This window comes from Pipra filicauda, unplaced genomic scaffold (genome assembly GCF_003945595.2).
Source record: "Pipra filicauda isolate LSUMZ 115617 unplaced genomic scaffold, ASM394559v2 scaffold58_size5111680_pilon, whole genome shotgun sequence".
Lineage (NCBI taxonomy): Eukaryota > Metazoa > Chordata > Aves > Passeriformes > Pipridae > Pipra > Pipra filicauda.
In genome coordinates, this window is record NW_024104742.1 from 4,539 (window position 1) to 28,001 (window position 23,463).

Genomic DNA, 23,463 nt, shown 5'->3' on the forward strand with positions numbered 1-23,463 from the left:
GATCGCGATTGTCGGTGCCCGCACAGGTGCGGCGCGGGACAGGTGTGGCGCGTGCCGGGGGCGGGGCCTCCCCGCGGGGGCCAATCAGCGCCGGGGCAGTGCCGCGCGCGGGGCGAGTTTGGCGGGAGAAGGGGGGCGAGCACCAATCACGCTCGGGGCAGGGCGGGGCGGGGGCCAATCGGGGCGCGGTGGGCGGGGCGGGACGGCGCGCGCGGAGCCGGGACGGGCTCCCCGGGAGCGCCGCGCGAGGCGCGGGGCTGAGCTCCGGCTGCTCCCGGCGCATCCCGGCACGGCGGGAATGCCCGCTGGCAGCGCGTAGAGGAGCGCCCCGGTGCCCCGGGAGGATGTCGGGGAGCGGCGGAGCGCTGCTGCTGCTGGCGGCAGCGCTGCTCGGTGTCCTGGGAGCCGCGCAGCCGGCGGGGGAAGCCGCCTGCCGCCCGGTCCGCACCGCCTTCCAGGTGCTGCAGCCCGGAGCCAAGTGGGTGCCCGAGAGCCCCGTGCCAGGTGAGACCGCCCTGCCCCGTGGCGTCCGGCCGGCCGCCATCCCCCCGCCGGAGCCCGCCGGAGGCCGCCGGAGCCCGCCGGAGCCCGCCGGAGCCCGCCGGAGCCCGGGGCCGCTCGGGTGCGGGGCGAAGCGGCTGCAGCCGCCCCGAGCCGGGGCCGCAGGGGAGGGTCGCTGCGCGGCTGCGGGACGCTGCGGAGCCGGGTGCGGGCTGCCCGCTCTCCCACCGCCCGCGGGGAATTGCTCGGTGCCGGCGGCCGCCGGGCTCCGCGCTTCGGACGCGGGGATAACACGGAGGCTCCGGTTCCGTGTGGAGTGGGAACCCGCTGAATGAGCGGGTCTTTATTGCACTTCGTTTGCTCAGGGGGTCTTCCACTGAGGCAGAGCTGCAGCGCTGCCGGCAGAACCAGCCGCCCCTTGTCCCCGTCCTCGCTGCTGTCGGGGGTCCGGTGCGAGGTCCCCGGGAGACCGCGATGTCCCTGCCGGTGAGCAGAGGCTCCACGCACCCGTCGTGTCTCCGTAGGTCCCGTTTTCCTCTCCGCCAGAGCCGTTTTCCATAGTGTGTCGCGGTGTGCCAGGGTCCTAGGGCAATCCCGCTCTGTAAAGCCATTCCAAGAGCATCCAAACCCTCATCCCAACCTGAGCCCGGGGGCTGCCGCAGCTCTAGAGGATGGGGCTGGAAGGAGGGAGCGCGGCGTTCCCCGAGCTGTGCGGGTGCCGTGTGGGGTGCGAGGGCACAGTGGGAGGCTGTGAAGGATCTGGGCGAGGTGTTACTCTGCTCTGCAGTTCCCATTACAGGTGGCTGCCTGGGTGGTGCCGCACCAAACCTCCCCACCAACGCCCTGCAAGGCTGCTTTTGGTATATTTGCCTCATACCTATTTTAAAATGCAAGTGAAACACTTGAATTCCCTGTCTTTTAAAGGTTTCTTTTGCAGCTTTTTGGGAGCTAGGGAGCGTCGGCTGCTCCAGGTGGGCGGCTCTGTGCTGGGAGTGTGTGTCCACAAGCCGATCAGTTTTGATGGCTGCGTTACGGAGCTGCCTGGAGAGCTCGGGTGCTCCTGCTTGGGTTCAATACGCAGGAGAACGCCTGCTCTGAAAACCTTATGATCAAAGTATGAGAAGGAAAAGATAACAGGCAAACGTGACAGGGAGGGGAGGTGCAATGAGATCATCGCCAGCAGTAGCTGCTTTTAATAACGACGTGTTGAGTTACGTTTTTTTGCATTTGTTGTCGCACAGATCAGAAACACAAGAGTTGCTTCAGCAGTGAACTGCTGCAGCGCTGGAGAGGAAAGGGGGGGAAGCAGAATGCCCAGGGCTAGGACTGCAAGGTCTTGTGGCTGCTGGTGCAAACCCCAAGTCTTTTAGTCTGTACGACTGTAGCAATGCCTCATCTTACCAACAGCTGTGAGAGCTCGAAGGAGAGTTTAGGTGTAAGTCCTGGTGAGAGTGTACCTTCCCTATCCCTTCCTTTCCTTATGTGCCCTTCCCATATAATTTTTGACACTTAATGCGCCCTTCAGACCAGTTGTAGGATCAGCTCATCTTCTCTCTCCATCCTGCAGGACCTTGGTCTCCTAGTCAGTAAGGAAGTGGCACTGGTAACACTTTCCAGTGAAATGTTTGCATGGAGAGTTGCAGGGGACGGAAAGAGCTGCTCTTATCATCATTGAAATTACAAATTCTGTAGTTTGTTTGTAATCACAGAAGCAAGGGAAGACATTTCTTTTAAAGTCAGTGAAATCCTTTCTTTGATTCCTAGGTAACTTGGTTGGAGTATGTTTTTACACACTCCAGGGAGGTGATGGATGGGTGGGCAGGTCCCTGTAGGATGAATCCCATCGAAGACTGTGCTGTGAGTGTTGAGGGGCTGCTGAGGCTGCTGTGTTGCAATATGTTCAGTCCTGCCCCAGAAACTGATAGCATCCTCCATCCTGGCCTGGCTGTGATTGCAGCGGGTGTTTTGTCCTGGTATCTTCCCTTCCTGGCAGGGTTCAGGTTGCTGGAGTTGCTCAGTTGTGCTCTTTCTCCCCTGGGAGCCCCAGCTGCATCCGTGATAATCAGGAGGAGTGAGGAGCCCTTTGCCACTCTACCGAGCCTGTGGGTAGCTGGATCAATATCTCGTAGCAGGGCTGGTGTTTCAAGTGAATGCTTCCAGCTTGTTATGATGATAAAGTTCCCACATATCAAATCGAAAGTGGATTTTACATTTGCCTAAGTACATAAACTTGATCATAATTAAAGCAACGACTGCTTGCTTATACCTTGGATCTGGCCCATCTTGCATGACTCTGTGTAGTAATTACACTTCAGAGCACTTGCTTCTCCTAGTAGCAGCTGCATAAATCTCTGTAATAGGGGAGCATCACTCAAGGACTATTTTCCATGCATCTGTTTATTGCTTTTCTTCCTTTCATACATCTGTCAATTAAAAAAAATTTTTGGAGTTTCCAGCCACAAATCACCACGGAATCAATTCTGAGAACCTTTGCCTATGGATCATACCTCCCTGGAGAAACTGAGGGTTAAACAATTTATGTAAAATGTGGAATTTTTTTTTTTTTTGGACATTAACAGAAAACAATGCCTTCTGGAAGCCCCCATTTTGCATTATGAGCAGTTGTGGCTGAAGGAGTAAGCAGAGGAAACACTGCTGAGTTGCAACACATGCAGGAGAAATGTCCCATGGCTCCATTTTACTGGATCAGTGGTGCGTGGGCTGGGGGGACATTGTCACAGCACTCTCTGTAGGAGAGCTCTGAAGGAGCCAGAGACCACACTTCTAATTAAAAAACAAACAAAAAAAGGGCAATTCTCATAAATATAAGGGAAGTGTCATGCTGTTTCATGAGCAGTATTGATGTTCTGGGAGTAATTCTTGCTGAAGGCGTGCATCAGGCAGTGAGAAGCTTGGTCTCTGTTCCTTTTTGAGCTCTGGAGCAGCTTTGGAATACTTGGAGGTGGGCAGTATCATGACCTAACTACTGTCAGCTGTGCCTGAGTGTTTGGAGGGGTGGGAGGATGTAATTCATGGCAACAGCTTAACTGGAGCTGGATCAGAGGTCCTGTGCTGGAGAAAAGCGAAGGCAGGGTGATGGGAGAGTGGTTTTCTTAGAGTTTTCTGAAGGTGAGACTTAATGCCAGCTCCTGAGTCAGCCTGTGGTTCTGCCCTGGGGTTGCTTCACGTTCTTTCTTTCATATGTTGCCCATGTTGGTTTTCTTCCTCCATTTGTTCTTTTCCCTGCGTAATTTCTCATATATAAACAGTAGCTTGAATTTCCATTTCTCCTGGTCTGTTTTTCTCTCCTCTTTGCCATTTGGGTTTCTTTGTGTTGGTGGTGATGTTCCAGGTAATTGTGCTGGTGCATGTGGGTAGAGGGGATGGATGTCTCTGCCCTGGGATAAAGGAAAGCTGAGGAATATTTATCTTGACAGAAATATCTGCTGGTGGCTCTGTTTTCCTTCTCCCATAGCAAGATGCAATTTCCAGCTTTTTGTTAATTTTCTTTGATGGAAACAAATATAGATTCACCCTAAGAAAGTAGGAGATTAGCCTTTTGCTTTTGGACTTGAGGTGTAAAGCTTTACAACTGGCTGGCTGAGTGTGTCAAGCTTTCTTCTCTCTTTTATTTCTGGCAGCTGCTGTGTGCCAACGTACAGTTTAAAAATTAAAAATCCCAACTCTTCCCACTGGTCTCAATGCGCCTTTGCTTGTGAGCTGGTTCCCTTTGTACTCCTGCTCTTTTATTCTGTTTTTCCTGAGTGGGACTAATGATGCTCCTCCCTGTGCAGCCTTTCCATTTAGCTTAGCACAGTGGTTTAAGAGCTTAGTTTACTAGATAATTGAGTTTTCTGTTCTTAATTATTTCAGGCCTGCAAGTTGCTCTCTTGATAGTTAAGAGAGCAAGAGCAGAACCCTAAAATTTAGTAACCTCCCCAGGCAGTGGTTTTATAGTGAGATCATTAATTTTATTTTTTTTTCCCAGGGGTTAACTTTAACAACATCCTGAACAGTGTTCTTCCCAGTCTCTGGAATGGCTGTAGGATTTGTGTGCATGTGACTGTAACAAGTGTGTTTGGTGAGTGGGTGCCCACAAATTAATTCCCTGCTTTTGATGGCAGTATTGTTAATACATTTGTACATTTGTTAGGAGGAAACTTTTACTCTGTAAATCCTATTTTTCTCTAACTTCTTTTAAAAGATGTGGTTTTATAGAGTATTAGATTTGCATGAGAATCATCTGGCCGACATTGCAAGACCTGGGGAGGAATCGAGAGTCAGATGGCCTTGTGAAACACAAAATGGAATTGAAAATAGAGGATAATTAAGCAGTAATAAATACCCATGTAGTACCCATACTGTTCCAACTTTAATCACCTATTGAATGAGGCTGGTTTATAATTTATATCTCTTTAATTAGATTTTAAAAGATCAGCACTTAACCTGGGTTCTAAACAGTTGCATTTGCTTTCCCCCCCAAATGCTGAACATTAAAAGCCACTGACAGATGCACAACATAATTTAAAAGAAGGTTTTTAATAAAAACTATTGAAATAGCTGGGGGGAAATCCACTATATTTAAATGTTCAATCACTGCTTTTATCTATTTAAAGCATGATGCTGACTGTAAAACAATTGGAGGAGGAAAATTGACCCAAAACAGTATCTTTCTTGTCGGTGATATTAACAAACTGTTGAGCTAAGAGGGTGGGAGGAGGCCCTCTGACATTTCCAGACTGCAGAAGGCGAAGGTGCTGCTGCACAGGGTAGCAGAGCCCACCCCTCATGGGGAGGAGGCTGCAGGAATGTTAAGCAGGGGTGGGTTCTTATTTTGGCGATGCCTGGGGTAAATTCGAGGGGAATGTTAATCTGATTTAAGTTGCCACTGGATCTGGGCGGGAAGGCTTATGTGCCCAGTGGAAAGCACGACTTGTCTGCCTGTGTCTGATGACAGGGTTGAAGCTATCCTGGGATGCTTAAAATCAAAGGAAAATCCTTCAGCCTCGTGAAGGAGTTCACAACTGCCCATAGGTGTTCTCAGGGATTTTTTCTTTGACATTTAATCCACTGAAATTATTTTCACTTCTGCTGTGCTAACCACCTATCTGCGGGGATAATTGTACATCAAAGTCAAATGTAATGCTTTAAATTCACTGCTGCCCAGTCTTCAGTACAAATTCCCTGTGTAAGGAGGAGGAAGAGGCAGGGTGCTACTGAAATTACTGCAGCTCTAGAGTTTATTTCTGTCAGCTGGGAGTATATGCGAAATTACTGGAGCATTTACACTACTGTTCCCCAAGATGGCATAAATGGCACAGCTCTGATGGTGCCTGGCGTTCCTGCACCCATGGAAGAGGCTGCATCCAGCACCTTCTCATCCATGGGAGGTGGGTGTCAGAGGGTCAGGCTCCTGTGCTTAGCTTCTCATCGTCTCACTAATCTTGTGAAGATTGGTATGTGAGCATCCAAATGCAATTTAATAAAACCATTGCAGTAATTCGTGGGACACTTTCTTTCTGAAAATGAGTTTGTAATGATTTATAGCAAAAGGAGAAGGTTGTTTGCAAGGGCTGAGACTGGCATTATGAGGTGTAATGACTTGAAACTTTAAGAAAAAGGGGTTGTGTAGGTTGGGAGATAAAAACAGTCTTAACAGTAAGGGCCATTAGGCAGCGGAATGGGCTCTGCTATCTCACAAGCCGGAGGTGTTTGTGTTAGATAAAATGCTGAGAGGGGGTGGATTGGGAGTCAGGGGTAGGATTTGATGACTCACAGGACCTTTTCCAGGCATTTTTTGGAGCCAGAAACGTGTGGCACTTTAATTCATTTATTGCTCATGTCTGGTCCGTGGGCTTGCTGTTTCCAGGCGTTCGTGTCTTTGCATCCACCACATTTCTGCAGCACCCCTGGTTTGCACAGCCCCCAACCCTTGGGGTGTAGCATCTGGGTCTCTTGGGGGTGCTGCACCTTGGGGAGTGCAGAAAAGGCTCCTTCAAGCAATGGGACGAATGAACCCCCAACACATTTGCAGGTTAAAAAGCTCTATCCCTGTTTCATCAGTGTCTGCTGGGGCTGGGGTCAGCGGGGTGGGCTAATGGCTCCTGGGGGACTGACATTAAAACCTGCCCTTACTATGGGGACTTGCAGATGGGACTGTTTGAGCCAGCTCACCATCTGGGAGAGCCACACACAGAAAATAACTGGCAGATGGGAGTCCAGCCCCCATTCCCTGTCCCTCTGTAGCAATACTGTGCCAAGAAGGACCTTGTCCCTGGTACCTTATAAGAGCCTGTTCTGCCTGTGTTGACCTGTTGCATTTACCGTGGTTTCTGGTCACTGGCATTAGTTGACTATCTCTGTAAAATGTTTTAAGCCGTCAGAGTTAATTCCTGGGCTTTTTCCTCCTCCTCTGTGATTGCTCTGGTACAGCATGTGTCTTTTTACTGCATAAAAATAAAAATCCATTTAAGGGGAGAAATTGCCTTAATTGCTAAAAAGAAGGATGGGACATGAGTAGGTGACCTTTGCTGCTTCCTATCCCTGGCTTTAACTTGCACAGGCCTCTTAATTGCCAGCTCTCAGATTTTTCTACATTGGTATTTCCATTAATCACTGAAGGCTTTTTTTTTTTTTAGGTAATTTGAAATGTGTCCTAATATAATAAATGTAGGAGGAAATAAGCTTTATATTAAAAAGAAATTTATGGCTGTATTGTAGTGTTAAAAGGACCATGCTAAGCCTTTTTGCGGCATAAATTGACTTGGGTTTGACTTTAAAAAACCTCTGGAACTTGATGTTACACAACTGCTCCTCTCATTAACGCAGTGTCCTGCTGTTATGTGGCTTTTTGGTCCCCGTTATTTTTTCAGTGCATGAAATACCTGTCGCTGTGCTCCTCTGGAGTGGGTGAGTTCAAGAACTGCTGAGACTCGAGTTTTAGATGTCAATGGTGCCTGCTCTGTGTCAGAGGGCTCGAGGATGGGATTTTTGCTGTGCATCCTGCTTTGCAGAAGGAGAAACTGAGGCAGCAGGGAGCGATGGAGCCAGGATGGGGGTGTGGATCCCTCTCCCCCCTTTGCCATGTGTTTTGGGTTTGGTTGTTTTTTTTTTTTTAGTGACAGCAGGACCTGCACTGGTTTAATCTCCTTTCCCCATGTGCAATGCATGTTGCAGATGAAGCATTTCATGTTTCTTTTCCAAGGCTGTGCTGGTGGAAGGGATGGGACTGGGGGGAGGAGGTTTCTGCTGTTGCTGCTTCTGAGCCCTGACAGCTGGTTTTCCCTTGGCACTGTGCATGACTCTTCTTCAAGAGGTACACGATTGAACTGACATTAATATTAATCCTGTTCTTCTAGATTACACTTGCAGAAGTGACTTTTGACACTTTCTAGTAATTAGGGAGAGAGTGGATGTGGTAAAAGACTCTTAAGAAGGAGAGGAGAGAAGAGAAGAGGGGAACCTAGAAGGATGTGTAACCCTTTGAGAGCAAAGATGTAAATCACCAAACTTGCTTCTATTAAGGAAAAAACTTCTATAGCAAACAGGAAGGCAGAGTGAGGGCTGAGAGGTGTGAGGAGCCTTCACTCTGGGCTGTTGGTCACTGGCTTGGAGACTGCTTCCTAATCCCAGTTCTGGACAGGGCTGAGCCTAGCAGGGAGCTACTCCTGCTCTGGGCACAATGCAGTTTGGGTGGCAGACACTGAAATGTGAGGTCCTGGCTGCTCTCTGACCCTGGATAACTGTTTTTAAAGGAGTTGTTGCTTGCTGTTTGAGTTTCTAACAGCAGCATCAGATTAAACATCTTTTGCATGGGGAGGGCTATTTGCTTTGATATGAGCTTCTTGCTCTGCTTGTATTTGTGAGGCTTCAGTTTGCTCTTGAAAGTTGATCAAAAATGAGACTTTTCATTTCTGCTACTTCCATCTCTTCTGTTTCATCTTTTGTTGTCTAAGCCCAGAAAGATTTCTAATTATTTTTCTAGATTTTATTTATTTTTAGCTAACAACACCTTTCCTAAAATTGCCTACTTCCTCCATGAGTAAGTGCTCTGAGAATGCCAAAAAACGTTTAACTTCACTGATCAGTGCTAAGAGTTACAGCTGCAGGTACCAGAGCAAGTGATGTCCTCCTGGCCTTTGTCCCCTGGCTTTTGTCCCATCCTGGTGAATGGGTGAAGGTGCTGCCTGTGCAGTAGCACATCTGCTGAGGAGACTTTTTCCTTGTGCAGTGCTCAGTGCATCCCTCAGGATTTGTCTCTCTGCAGCAGGATTCCACAACTGAAGTGTGGACCTTGGGCTTTGCCTATTGCAATGGAAGAAGGATGGGATGAGGGAATTGGTGGGAGGACTCAGATATGTACAATAAAAAGTAATAAAAAGCAGTAAAAAGCCAAGTAAATCATTATTGTTGTGTCCTTCTGTTGTTATTGTTGCTGGGGATGCAAAAGGATGGAAATTGCAGGCAAATCACACTATTATGTTTTAAACTAGTTTTAAGTCTTTATGCAAATTACAGTCGTACCCTCCTTGATGTACTATGTTTGTTGCTCTATTACTTGCAAATCTGCAGCCTCAAATCCTGTCCCGTTTTCCACCTCCCGTCTTTTCTGTCTGCCCCTGGCTCCTTACCGGAGTGCCTGGGAGACAGCAGGGCAATGCTCAGGATTGCTCTGCTCGGCACCAGCCCATCAATGGGTGGAGTGTGTGGGAGCTAAAGCAAGCAGTGTGCTGGCAGGCAAACACGGCTCTTAGGGGCTATTGCTCAGCAATCCTCGCTCTGCCTTATCAGTCCTCTCCTTTGGCCAGGCTGCTTGCTCAGGACAAATTGCAGAAACGTCATCAATTTGCCCAAGCAGTAATTGCAGCAATACTGATGTATGGAATTGGTTTCCTCTTTACTCTCAGCAATCCACGTCCTAATGCAAATTTTCTGCTCTTATGTCTCTCCAGGGACTGATCTGCAGGTATGTATCCCAAAGGGCTCCACATGCTGCTCGAGGAAGATGGAGGAGAAGTACCAGGCAACAGCCCGTCTGAACATGGAGCAGCTCCTGCAGTCTGCCAGCATGGAGCTGAAGTTCCTTGTCATCCAGAACGCTGCTGTCTTCCAAGGTGAGTGCTGGGGGAGCCAGTGCTTCTCCTCCTCTTCCTCAGCACCTGGCATTTGGAAGCACAGGTGGCTGGAAGCTTTCTGTTCACTTGTTTTCATATTTTTGTATATATCCTTAGTTAAGATTAACAATACACCTGGTTTGGTATATGGTTGCTCTGCAGAGCTTGTCCTAAACATTCCTGCAGCTGCAACAGCAAATGTAAATTTAAAGACTAAACCTCTTGAAGTGCAAATTTAAAAATGAATGAAAAACTCACTTCTCCAAGAATTAAAATCTCTGTGCAAGTACCATCTTGATTCTGACAGTCCCAAAATACAGGTTGAAGTTACATGATCTGGTTGTCTGCTTGGTAAGATCTGATTCAACTGTGTGTAGGGTTTATTACCCATCACACAACAAAGTTGGTTATTCCATGGAAAGGTGGGCTGAGGCTGCCTTATTCACAAACTGGTTCCTGGTGCTCTAGTATTTGAGTGCTTGGTGACCTGATGCCCTGCTGTCTGTGGCATCTCTCTTTCTAATGATAATGTGATGTTTTTGTTAGGACTTTTTTCTGTTTGTTTGCAAAATGGATCTTTGAATATTTTTTAGTGTGGATGCACACTAGTTTGTACCACTTAAATCTGCAATCATTCTTTTTAAGGCCTTTACACAAGCAAAACTTATTCCCTCCATGGTTTATGTGTGGTGAAATGATGGCTTGTTTGTTGAGTGGTGGCCTGTTAAGGTTCTGTCATTCTGTATTCATGGTGCTTTTGCCTGTATTTAAAGAGGAAATCATGGGCAATCAAGCGTTTTTTTTTCCTTCATGATGATATTTTTGCAGAATAATTGATTTATTTCTGTTTATGTCTCACTAATAGCAGGACTCAAAGCCTGCTGAAGCCTGTGAGATCACGGCAGAGCTCTGTTCTGGGCCACAACTGCCTGATGAAGTCTAATGTGTTGTTTTTCTCAATGTAAGATCAAATAAATTGCTGAGGAGATAAGAGCGTATTTTTCCTCCCAGTACTTCTTAATGTAGTGACCATTAAGTTCCAATTCTAAGAACCAGAATGGAGAAAAACTAATGAGAGATTGGTTTCCTAGGCATTGGAAATGCAGACCAGCTTCAGAAATGGTGAATAACTTGGCTGGAATACAAAGTGTCTGCCTCCCTCCCATTTGGCAAAAACTGCAACATTAGTTTTTATTGTGTGTGGGAATGACACCCTGTGGTACTGCAGGTTGTGCATAGCAGTGGGGTGCTGTGGCTCTGAACTTTCTGCCTCTTCTGGAGAGAGCTGAATCCCTTGCGGGTTTGTTTGTTTGTTTGTTTTGTTGTTTGTTTGTTTTTTCTTCCTGTTTTTTATATTTCCATCCTGGCCCAGAGACCTGTGCAGGGATTTTGAAGCTGATGTTATTCTGAGAAGCCTTGATATGCAGAATTGCCATTCTTGGTGGTGGGGAAAAAAAGCCTTCAATTGAACAGTTTCTGACCACTTCTGCTTATAAAAAAGCTTGTGACTAAAAATCGTTTGCAATCCCATTGAAGAAGAGGAATTCTAGCTGGAACCATTGAGATACTTACTTTAATTATCTTGTATAAAGTGTTCTGGACTTGGAAGGACAATTCATTAGGGTTTGAACATTGTTTACCATTGTTATCTTTAAAATTAGTCTGAAAATCTGTAGAAGAACTCTTTTTAAAATAGGTTGATCTTTTGATTGCTGCTTAAGCGTATTTTGATGGCTTCAGTGCCAGAGGCTGTTCCAGCTGTAGAAATTGTGCTTTCACCCAACACATGGTCTGAGTTGTTCTGGGCACTGTAGGGGACAGGCTTCTATCTCAAGGCATCTCTAAAGGAGCTGGTGCTGAGGTGTGTAGTGTCCCAAATCCCAATCCACATGCTGTTTGCATCCTCCCATGTTTCCAAGGTATGTGCTGGGACAGCTGCCTGGAATACTGTCAGGAATACTGGAGTGGCCAGGGAAGAGGAGCCTGTGGTGCCTGAGCACCTCCCACAGGTCCTGCTCGAAGCTGGGGACAGATACGCTGTTGCTTTGGGAATTGGGACTGCAGGAGTGGGATATCTCCGAGCAATGCCAGCTTGGAGGTGTGCTCTGGCAGGGCAGAGAGCTCTCTCTGTGTCTTGCATTGAGTCAGACCCCAGTACCAATCTGGGGACCCAGCACAGAGGATGGATAATTGCACCACTCTGGAGAGTGGGGAAGTGTGTTGGTATGGAAACACAGCCAAACCACTCATATAAAAAACACAAATGTGAAATCCTTCAGAGTTAATTTCGACCTTTTTAGCCTGGCATCTAAAGGAACTGCTAGTCTGACAAACAGAATCTCACCCAGATGTTATTATTTTGCACCAAATTTAATATCTTCCTGCTGAAGCTAGAGCAGCATCTCTGCTGATAAAGATCAAGGGAAATTGTCTGGCATTTACAGGAAATCTCATCCAGGCCTATCTGTTACAATGTTCACTTAGCAAAGTTTATTAGATTATTAGTTTTAGACCCTTGGGCTTTTTTTTATTGCAGTTAAGAAGGAAAAATCCCAACCAAAAAAGTCCTCCCTTCACTAAATTTAAATGGAATAATTAGCTCCTGGTCTTATCTTGCAGGCACTTTTTAAAATTATGAAGATGATTTAAGTAGTGATTTAATTTTTTGGAAACTTGCTGCGTTTGACAGTGCTAAAATGGATTGTGGCTGCCTCAATTGCAGTTAAATCTTACTCTAGGATTATTTTGCAGGCAGTTTTTTCACTTTCATGTGGTGTATCCATGCTGGTGGATACATCTGCCCACATGTGCACCTCTCTGTTTGCGCTCTCAGCAACCTCAGCAGCTTCATACCATACTTTCTGCAAATGGCAGCTGGAAGATAACAACAGCTGTTTTGGGAGAAACTTGCAGGGGCTACAGAGATTTGAGGTGTGTTTGGGATGTGTTCCAGAGTAGTTTCTAGGAAGACCATGATAAATCAATACTGACAAACTTGCCTGTATATGTATGGTATTCTCTTATTTGTGGGAGAATCCTGTTCCTTGTCCCTTCTGGAGCTGAGCCCTGGGTGGTTCTGGCAGGGCAGGTGGTGTGGGGAGGATATCAGTTCATCTCCCCTTGTGTGCTGCAGTTGGATAAAGGCAGAGCTGTAACTCTCAGTCCTACCAGGCAGCTCAGGAGGCTGTAAATCCTCCATTAGGCATAAATGCAGCCATTTTGGTTATTTATAGTTATTTACACTATCCATTTATATCTGTCAGGATTGAAGGCAGTTTTGACATTGCAAGCTTCTATCAGGTTATCTTTAATCAGTTTAGAGGCACCTAAGCCACAAATATATCAAATAGCCAATCCTAATGTTTGAGTCCTCTAAAGTATGACTGAATTATTTATTTTGTTATGATGAAAATGTCTGGGCTTTATTGGGTTTTCTTTGAAGAACTTGATTCTGCTTGAAGTCTGGAAGATAAAAGATTAGCGATTGTCTCTCCAAGTTTCTTATTCCAAATCCTTCAAGGCTTTTCATTTTTCACAAGTGGCTGTTACTACTTTAGAGTCAAGGTGAGTCAGCTGAGATTTCTTTTATTCTATTAAAGAGGTTTGAGCATATGAAGAATTTTATCCTTGCTAATTATGCCTTGCACAGGTAAGTCCAAGATGCACGTGGCAGTGAGGTGAGAAGAGATGGGCTGTGTGTTGGGAGCTGTTGCACATTAATCACCGAGAAGGGTCCATTGACACCAGCGCTGCTGAGCTCAGCTCTTATCTTTTGGGACAGCGTCTTTAAGCCAATTAAGTTTGATAATTCAGGAAGGTCTTTCAGGTGAGCCTTGCATGGACTTCAGCACTGCATTGTTCTGCAGACCGTTGCCCTTGCAGCGTGGGGAGAGAGGAGGTGGTATGGGGCGAGTGGGAGAAGTCTCTGGCTTTGAAAGTTAATAACTGTTTCTGGATGTGAAGGTGAGAGGTGCTGGGACTCAGGAGGTCTTGGAGGTGAACCAGCCCTGCAGAGGGGAGAGGTGCCCTGGGCACCAACAGGTCACAGCTGTGGTGTGTGCATGAGCTTAGGTGTCTAACCAGTGATCAGGGTTTCACAGCTTTTCTAAACAGGAGGAATGTGATTATGATGAACTGAATAAGTGTATAAAATGATTCCCAGCAGTACTCAAAAGCATCATAAGTGGAGTGGTCAGTTTAGTAGCTGCAGGTGAAAAGTGCATGTGAAAATGTGAACTCCTGCTTGTGGGCTTGTAAAATATTAAACTGACATTTTAGAGCGGACTTAAATAAAGAACCCATTTTTTGGAAAAGAATATTAACAATCTTATTAGACTTTACAAGTAAATAAGCACCACAAACAGATCTCTGTATCATTTTATCATTCCTCTTCCTAATTAGTCCTCTGCTAACTGAAGTCTTGCTGCATCCTTCTGTGATGCACCTATCTCCAGGTGCCTCTGATGGCCCTTCTCTCTGACAGCTTCTTGTTTTGTTGGCGCTTTAATCTTTTTTTTTTAATTATTTATGTGTATTTAAAATAGGAATCGTCTCACTGGGTCAATTCAGGCTGGTTCTCTGTCTTTGGTGGTGCTTCCTGCCAGATGCTTTGGATGCACAAAGTTTGTAGTGAAAAACTATGGCGATCCATTTCCCAGGTTGATAACGATGTGCTAAACCGATGATTACAGGTAGGTGGAAAGAGCTGTCTGCATAATGAGAGATCTCTGGTTGTCAGAATTGGTCTAGGGAGGTAATGTTTCCTTTCAAATAACTAGAACTTATTGTTCATAAATCACAGTTAATCTGTTTATTACACCAGCATACGAAGCTAGAAGTCTGGAGTGTGCCATAATGCTTAGCTTTAGGAGCAGAGCTGTAATAGTAGCAGCAATTTCAAATGATTTGAAATTGGGGGATCAGCAAAATGCAGGAGTTTGTGGAGGCTCTGGGCATTAAAAATGACTGCTGAGGATTGATGAGTTTCTTTAACAAATTGTAAAATCCATCATGCAGGAGTTAGGGCATGAAACTGCCCTCCTGAGCCACATAAACCATGGCTTTGGAAGTATTGCATGACAGTGCATGCTACCGGGAAGGGAGATTTTGAAATATGTTTAGTTTTGCTTTTGTTTCTTCCTCTCACTGCCTGAAGTTTCAATGCCAGCACAGTGCTGGCATGTGAGGAGCCTCTCAATGCTCCTTGTGATGCTGACCCTGAGATATTCCCGCTTCCCTTTGTCTTCCAACATCCGGGTGCATTTTGCACAACCCTCGCTCACAGCTGATGGAGTACTTGCCGTGTGTCTCTGGGGTTCCCCCTTGCAGGAGGGAGCTTGTTGGCTCTTGCTGCTGTTTCCCTGCATCCTCACTTGCAGTACATCCCCACACTGACAGCCCCTCATGCTCCCACCTGCATTTCCATGCAGAGAGACCCCATGGTGGATATCCCATTGGTTGACTGCTGTAGGAAGATTCTTCATTATGCCCTTTGCAGAGGGGTAGCAGCAACTCTCTGGCATGTCCATGGGAGAGTAAAGTGCGTGGTAGGAGATGTCTCTGGCCCCCCACTCTCTGCTTTTGGGGCCTTTATGGCTTGAAGGGTGCAGCCTTGGGGAGTCACGTGTGGTTGAGGTCCCTCCCTGTGTTCTGCCTGTGTGTTTTTCCCCTCCAGTTAAACACTGCTGATTCCCTTCTCTCATCAATGAAATGAGGCTTGGAGGTTAATGAGGGGCTTTTTGTAACTGCCTGTGTGCTGCTTCAGCAGTTTTTAAGCACTGCACTTGGTGTCTGGGCTTAGGGGTCCCCAGTTCAAAGTGTGCAGAGGAATTCCTGAATTCCTGTGTGCTCTGCTGCCAGGGTACTGTTCCCTGCCAGCTCTGATGCTGCTTTTCTGCTGATGGTGCTTTCCTGCTTCTGAGGGGCAAGAGAGGCATTGACTGTGGGCACCCTGGGGCTGCTCCCTGGGAAGGGCAGGGGATGTGGACCTTTTGGATGGGAAAGTGTCTGTACTAGGCATCTGCAGGAGCACTGTGGCCTTGCTGGGATGCCTGTGGCATCTCCTGTAGCTCCTCGTTGTCCACGTGGTGGTTGTGCCTCTGTTCCATCTGCTCTGAGCCACGCTGGGAAAACACGATCCTCTGCCTGCATTCCCTGTCAGAGTGTGAGTTGTGAGATAACCAGGGAATGAGGGCTCTGGTGTTTCTTTGAGTCTCCTGCTTCCACAAGTGGGCTGTTTTTTGTAATTACCTTTTGAGCTCTAAGTAATCATCTTTTGATAGTTCAAGTACTAACATTCTTTAAATGCCTCCTAATGCTATAAAGCAGTCAAATGACATCTTTTTAGCTTGCAGTAAGGTGATATAAATGTCATGTTACCCTTGAATGTGGTATTTATAGAACTGCTTGATGCCACTGAATTTTTGTGTTTTCTCCTTTGTAGTTCCAGTACAGAAATGGGCACGGCAGCATCTTCCATCACTTGTCCTGAAAGGATATATAGAGGCATTCTCATCCTGCAAAGCGCTTAAAATGCAAACAAGAGCTAGTTTGCAGTTGCTGGGGAGGAAAGGGGAAAGGAAGGCAGCACCAAGCAATAAAGACAGGGGCTGTCTCTGTAATGAAAACATTTTGCTAGATTGTCATCTGCTTCACTTTTAAAGCAGCAATAAGATATAGCGATAAAATGGCCAATGGCGCATTTCATCTGAGGGAAATGAACTCTTGCTGAGCCAATTAAACTGTCAATACACTGTGGTTTCACGTTCCTCTGAGCAGACTGGGTCACCTCAGGTGTGTTACTCACTCTGACTTCACTGCTGATGTGAAATCAATTTTAGCAATTTATAATCTTTCATTCTACTATGAAAGTATATTAATCTGTGAAAAACACCACTCAAACAGTGAGGGCAGATGACAACTTTCCTCACAAGCGTGTATAGTTGGCAGTGCCTCTTGGATTATCTGGTATGTAGAAGCCTGTGTAACTTCTGGACATGCTGGAGGCACTGACAATCCACTTTTCAAGCTTTGAACTTTATCCCTAAAATGTTCAAAAAACCATAGTAGCATCTTGGTCTAATTTTTCATTACTCAACTGCAGTAGTTTGAAATGGGCTTTATTCCCTCAGCCCAGAAGAGACACAGCTTTCTGCATCCCTTTTGATATCAACGAAATGAGCGTGGCAGGTTTGTGGTGTGTACTGCTCATTAGAAAGTAAAGCAGATACATCTGGCAGGGATGGTGCAGAGACGCTGGGGGATGTGGGATCTTCCTTGTGTTTTGTTTCTGTGGCAACAGTATCTAAATGTTTGGGTTTAGGTTTTTCTCCTGCTGTGAAAGGGATGCAGGCTGGACTGTGTCTGTGTCTGGTTGAGACTGATGTGCCTAGGAGAGATGTTACCTGGAAAACCCCTTTCATCCAGCTACACTGGGATGCTGTACATGGTGCTGTGTCTACTTGCAGCCCTCAGAGTGCAGGTGTTATAAGAATCACAGAATCATTTAGGTTGGAAAAGATCTTTAAGTTCATTGAGTCCAACCATTACCCCAGCACTGCCCAGCCCACCATTAAACCATGTCCCCAAGTGCCACATCTACACGGTTTTTAATACTTCCAGGGATAGTGATTCCAATGGATGGTGATTCATGTGGATGTATGAGAAGCTTTGCTTCAGAAATTTAAGCTCTTGCATGTTGCTGCAGAGGAATATGACCCAAGTGCATCTTGGAGACAGATCCCAATAAGCAACTGGAAAGATCTCCAACTTAGTGATGTTTGGGAAGGGATGGCATTTGCTTCACTGGTGCCCAGGGCGGGCAGTGCTCACCCCAGTGGAGAACAACAATACAGTAGTTGCAGCACACCTGAGAATGTTTTCAGCTCTGCTTTGCGTTGTAGATTAGTTCAAAACTGCTACAAAATAGAAATTAATGACCAGTGTGATGAAATTACTTTCCCCCACCCTTCCCTCTGTTTTAATGCCAGAAAGTGATGTTAGCAGGATGGTGATACCTTGACCAGCAAAGGAAAATACTTCAGGGTGTATTTATGCAATGAACTCAATAACTTTTGACACTGGCTTTAGCAGTGTTAGATTGAATCTGCAGTTGCTGCAGTGTGCACTGCAGCTGGACCTCTTTGGGTGTTTTTGATGGGTGTTGGACTGAGCCCGTTTGTCCCATGTCATACTGGTGGGTCAGAGGTGGACACGTGGGTTTGCACGTGGCAGCCAGAGCTGCACAGGAGACAAGAGAAAATTCTGTGAATTTTTCTGTGTGAAAGTAAATCCATTTCCATGAAGTATTGCATCTAGGAATTAATGCATCTTCTATGATAGATTAGATGTAGGAAGCACTGCATATTTAATCTGCTAATGTTAAAAAAAAAAACCCACCCAAACTTAATTGGAAAAAAAATCATCTAAATGTGTGCTTGGGGGAAAAAAAAAATCACATAAACCTGTTGGTTAGAAAGTGAAGATTAAAAAAGCCAACCCTCTGAGATAAGGCAAAACAAAGAGTTGTGTAGATCAATTGCAAATGAATTCTGTTGCTGATTAGCTCTTCCCAAATTTGTCATCTTCATGTCAGAAAATCTATGATTGAGTGTCATAAATAAGCAATTTTAAAAGCAGCAGAGAACAGTAAGACTGCCTCTAGGATTACAGCTCACAGCTTTGGAATTCACTCTCTTTGAAGGAAATTGGTGACTAACAGATTGCAGTAATGCAGCATATTTGTACTGGTCAAATTCCTATTATGATCACAGTGAAAAATGATGTTCTTTTTTTTAGGGAAAGGAAATTAAATAGGCCTAGTAATCCATGTAAGGAGGTTGGCTCACACTAAAAGGAGAAAAGAATGTGAAGGCTAATCAGATCGATGCATGCTCTCAAATCTGTCTCATTAAAAAAATAAAATCAAATTGCTACTGAATTTCCGAGGAATTATATTGAAATGACACACGTGGTTTTACTGCCTTTTAATTATGATATTATTTCAATCTGCTTGAGTCTCCCATGTAAGTGAGCTATCAACTGTTCTTAAATATTGGCTCATAAATTCCAAATAGTTCTTTAAATGGAAGAAAATAGTATCCCTGGTCCTTCAGCTGAGAGTGCCAGCCAAGATCACAGCAGGGTGAGAGCTACCACTTGTACTGGGGAAATCTGCACTGCCTGATTTAGGTGCACAACTTCCCTCTGGACAAGGCTTTTAAGATTGTTATTTATGCTGTCATTTGTCAGGGGAGTGCTTGGTCTCTGATGTCCGGCTGCACAGCCATGATTGACCTTCTTATGAGACCTTTGGGAATTATTATGTACTTAGTGAGAGCTGGATGGAGGCCTCTGAGGTGGCCTGAGAAGGATTTTCACGTGTGGTGTAAGGCATTGCCCCCCTCACCAGGGTGGAATTGGGGTTGGGATGCACAGCTGGTGGGTGGTTCTGCAGTTAGGCATCCTCTCGTGTAGATAAGACATTAAAAAAAATAAAAATTAAAATGTTGTCTAAAGAGAAAAATGACCAGAAGAGTGCTGAATCTCTTGAACAGCATTTCTGCTCACAGCAAGCACTTCAGTCATAAGGAGTTGGCCTCTGCTGTTGGTATGTCAGTAAGAAACATTGAAAACACAGACTTTTTTTTGGCTGAGGGAATAGCAAGAGCCCAGCAGTGATGGTGGTCTTCTGTTCAGCCTCCTGTGGAGGGCAGGGTGGTGACTAGTGGTCCTCCCTGTCTTTGCAGAGGAGCTCTGTGTGCTGTTTGGAGGGGGATGATGGTGTTTGGCCATCAGACTGTGCAGGGGCAGTTCTCACGTGTAGGAAACCACAGCTGGATCTGCCAAAGCACTGACGCGGATACATGGGAGCAGCACGTGTGAGACTGACCCGTGGCTGTCCCAGGGGCTGGTTTTAGGTGAGATTAGGAGGAGGGGTGGTTACTCTTGCCTGTGGTCCTGCAGGAGGACGGCGTGGCTGCTTGGTGAGCTGTGTGCTGGGCTTTGCCCTCTGTAGAAATGGGGGATAAGAGGAGGAGGATGCCTGTGGGCTGAACACTGGAGACTCTGCAGGTGCCTAAAGGAGCAGTCCAGCACCTGGCTTGCTGTAGGTCACATCTGCTCAGCTGTGCTGGGTTCCTATGGCAGCCGCCCACGGAGGGTGGGACCCAAGATTGGGCTGAGATGCTTCTGTCATCTTGCACGGAGAGGAAACCACACATTGCAGGGACCAGGAGGTCACAGGCTTACTGCAACTTGTGTGAGCTGCAGCACTGTAATAAATGAAGAGAGTGCCTGCTTTTAAATGGGTAGCCTTGAAAAGGGGGAAGGGTCTGCCTTGAAGAGCACTTGTGCTGATGGAGCCTTCAGTGTCCTTGGGAATGAGCTTTTGATTTCTGGAGAAAGATTAAAGGTATGTTTCCATACTGAGTAACTCCTCAGTGTTTGCTGAAAGATGGCACTTCTGTGCTGGAATTTGCAGCAACTTTAAAGCTGGAGGTGATAAGCTGCTTTTTTCCCCCTCTCTTCCTTTGTTCATAGGCTGTTTGTTTAGATAATGACCTGGAAATTATATTAGTAACCCTGTACATCGCATTTTGCTATCAGTGAGGAGTAAACAGTGCATTTGACATTTGAGGAAATGGTTCATTTTCGAAGGGATGTGGTTCAGAATTTACTTCTTTAACTAATGGAGAGTATAATGCTATTTTTTACTAGGTTGCATAGATTTTTACCTTGAAGATGCTCTCTAAAGTGCACTGCATTACTACTGTTAAATAAAAGTAAATGCTTCACATCAAATGAGAAGTTTGAACTGGATCTAGCTTGAAACCCATTTCTTTGTCTAGCTTGTGATACTTCACTGTGCCCTAAGCATGAAAAATAATTAAACTCACTAGTAAGTAAATATTTGGTCCTGAAATGCATCTTGAAGATACAGATCTGGGAGAAAATAACCTCTTCAGATGCACATTGGTTCTCCTGGATTTGTCCCACACCAACAGCTAGTTCACAAAATTGTGTTTAGAAAACTACATCAGGAGGACATTACTGAGGGTGAAAAGTTTATGAAGGTTGTGAACAAATCAGGCGATCTCTGCAACCTCAATTTGGTTTCTCGTGTCCTGTGCATTAGAATACAACCTTTAATTATAGCATCATGTGTGTTTTTCCACAAGCTTCTTCCCTTGTGTAAGGGCACTGAATGAATTTCCCTTAATGAGTTTTGTTCCTCCTTGTTGTTTGATGTCTGTTTTTTAGTACTTTAAAATGCCACTTAAAGACAAAACTCTTCAACATTTTCAACTACATGTGAATATTTTAATGCTGTTTCATCAAGTTCAGCTGAGTAAGTAGCATGATTTTTTTCTACAGATAGAAAAACTGGAATTCAGAAGGAGCCTAATTAAGACCTCTTTAGTTTGTGTTCACTGCATATAGCAATAGATATTCAAGTTGTAGGTCTTGGGTTTGGGTACAGACTCTTTGGTTAACATTGACTTCGTACATTCTACATCTTTTAACTTCTGGAGCTGGCAAGGCAAGGAGCTGGAGGACCAGTGTCCAGCTTCCATGTATTTCCACTTTGTCTTCAAGTTAATAAAGAAAGAGCAATAATGTACCAGAACCTGGACTCTGTTTTAAAAAGCAGGAGGTTTCAAGACTGAAACTATAAAAAAAAAATCAACTCATATTCTCTCCCCCTCCCCTCAAAGCAAAAGTGAGCTGGATCTGGGTATGTACCTGCAGATAGAGGAAAAAAACCCCAAACTTGACCGAACCCTTAAACTGTGACCAAAGTGTTCATGTTTATACAGACTTGAACAAAATCCTGTCAAAAGTTGAGTTCTGTTTCAAAATCTGGGAAATGCTTTAGCTAATTAAAGAAAAGGTCAGCGGGATTTCTTACTGTAGGCAAAAAAGAAAAGATAAATCTTTCCTCTCTGCCTTGTTCTCAGAAGCAGTCGAACCATTTTGGCTGAAATTAAAATTTGCCTGAGGCAGACAAAAGGCATGCGAAGTTGCAGTCCAGATGGCTGGAGCTTGGCAAAATTATAGGTAAGTAGGAACAGGGTCTAAAGATCAGAAGCATTAGGCAACTGTAATATGCAGGGCTACCAGCTCTGCCTGTAATCTGTTATAATGTTTAATCTAAATGTCTCTTGCAGAAAGCTCTTGTGCTGTTCTGAAGTGTGATCATTCATTCAGAGATTTGGAAGCGACTCAAAGCTGTAGTTAAAGTGAGTTTTCTTGTGGAATGTGAGAGGGTTTTTTATCCTCTGTATGTATGATGTTAGGAATGTGTCACCTCCTCTCAGCTGGATCTGTGTGAGCAATATCTGCTGTGGTCTTGCACACTTTCTCAAGTGCCCATGTTGCTGTTTTATTCTTCCTGTAATCAGTCTGTGTAACAGATGAACAAAAGAAACCATAGTCATAAACTAATCTTTCATAAGTTTGAGTTTATTACTTATTTGCTGCTGCATTTATAATGAAAATTTTTGTTCCAATCCTGTAAATGGCTATGCCTCTCCTTTATTCATGTTTATTATGCTGCAGGAGTCAGTGTGAGCAAATTAAGGCAAGTGTGGATATTTTTCCTTGGAAGGCATTTCAGTACCATTTTTTAAACTCTTTGGGGACTAATCTAGCAAGAGAACTTAGTTTGGGGGCTCAGAAATGATCACCTGTTCAAGGACTTGACTATTATGAACGTGCCAGAAAGTGTTTAGAGTTCTTTAATGTGCTCAGAGGAGAGGAGAAGAAATGGAATAAGAGAACGAAGGAAAGATGCAACTGTATTTTTAAAAAGAATTGAGCCTCTCTTAGGTGTCAGGAGCCCAAACTGAGCCTGATGTCACCCTTTTGTGGACAAGCCACTGCTCAATTCTGTCAGTAACATTGCTGATCACGGTTCATGGGGCAATAAAAAGCAGAAACGTCCCAAGCAGGTGGGAGCAAAACTTCATTTGCAATAGGCTGCCTAAGAGACTGTTTGAACCATGATGCACAGAGGGATTTAAAAAACATGTAGATGTGGCACTTAGGGACATGATTTAGTGGTGAACTTGGCAGTGCTGGGTTAATGGTCGGACTCAATGATCTTAGAGGGCTTTTTCAACCTAAACAATTCTATGATTCTATGATTTTTAAGTTGTACCAAAATGTTTTCGTGTTACTCTGGGTAAGAGCTAATCTGCCCTGTTCCATACCAGGTTTTGATACTATTAGCTATCAGCTACACCAAATGGTGATGAAATTGGGTGGTGACCTGAGCCCTTAGATCTTTAGGGCTATAAAACTCTTGTGGAAGTGGGATTGGTGTCTTCCATGGCCAATGCCTGTTGTGTCCGAGGCTCTCCTGGGGAAGCAGAGATATATCTCCTGTTGTGTTTTTGTAGAGGTCTGAAAGTGCACATAACTCACTGTGATATATTTGCACCCTTCAGGAAGGGTGTTTGTGCACGTACTGGAGCTGAGGTCGCAGTAAAACAGCAGCAACTGAGATCAAGGGTGAAAGGGGACAGAAAACCGGGTTATTTCTGCTGATGACCCCCTGCCTTGTCTTGGGTGATGCACTGAGGGGAGGCCTAAGGGATCCCTGTGAGACACAAGTAGAGTCAACACAGCGCTTTTCTTCCATCCTCTCTGTAGACAGCCATAATTTTTTGTTGCCACCTCTGCATGCAGAGGTGTTGGAGGAGGTATTTAAGGCTGATTGAGCACTGAGGACCAAGTCTTGCCTCTCTGCTCTCCTCTGGGCTTTGCACACCCCTTTTTCTGAACAGCATCCAGCTTCTCAGCCTGCTCTCAAGGCAGAGGCACTTGGTTCTGTGCTCTTATATTTTAT

At 45.4% G+C, this 23,463-nt stretch overlaps 1 protein-coding gene across 2 annotated transcripts in view; it reads left to right on the forward strand.

Annotated features, from left to right (window-relative positions):
- Nucleotides 1-227: 227 nt before the first annotated feature.
- Nucleotides 228-23,463, forward strand: part of GPC3 (glypican 3) — a 145,446-nt gene continuing 122,210 nt past the window's right edge. Inside the window, exons 1-2 of one of the 2 annotated variants that reach the window (XM_039387798.1) lie at nucleotides 228-504; nucleotides 9,453-9,614. In XM_039387798.1, the coding sequence (XP_039243732.1) occupies nucleotides 345-504; nucleotides 9,453-9,614 (322 nt within the window). In that variant the 5' untranslated portion in view covers nucleotides 228-344. The remainder of the gene's footprint in view (nucleotides 505-9,452; nucleotides 9,615-23,463) is intronic. The other variant, XM_027741881.2, reaches the window with a different exon arrangement.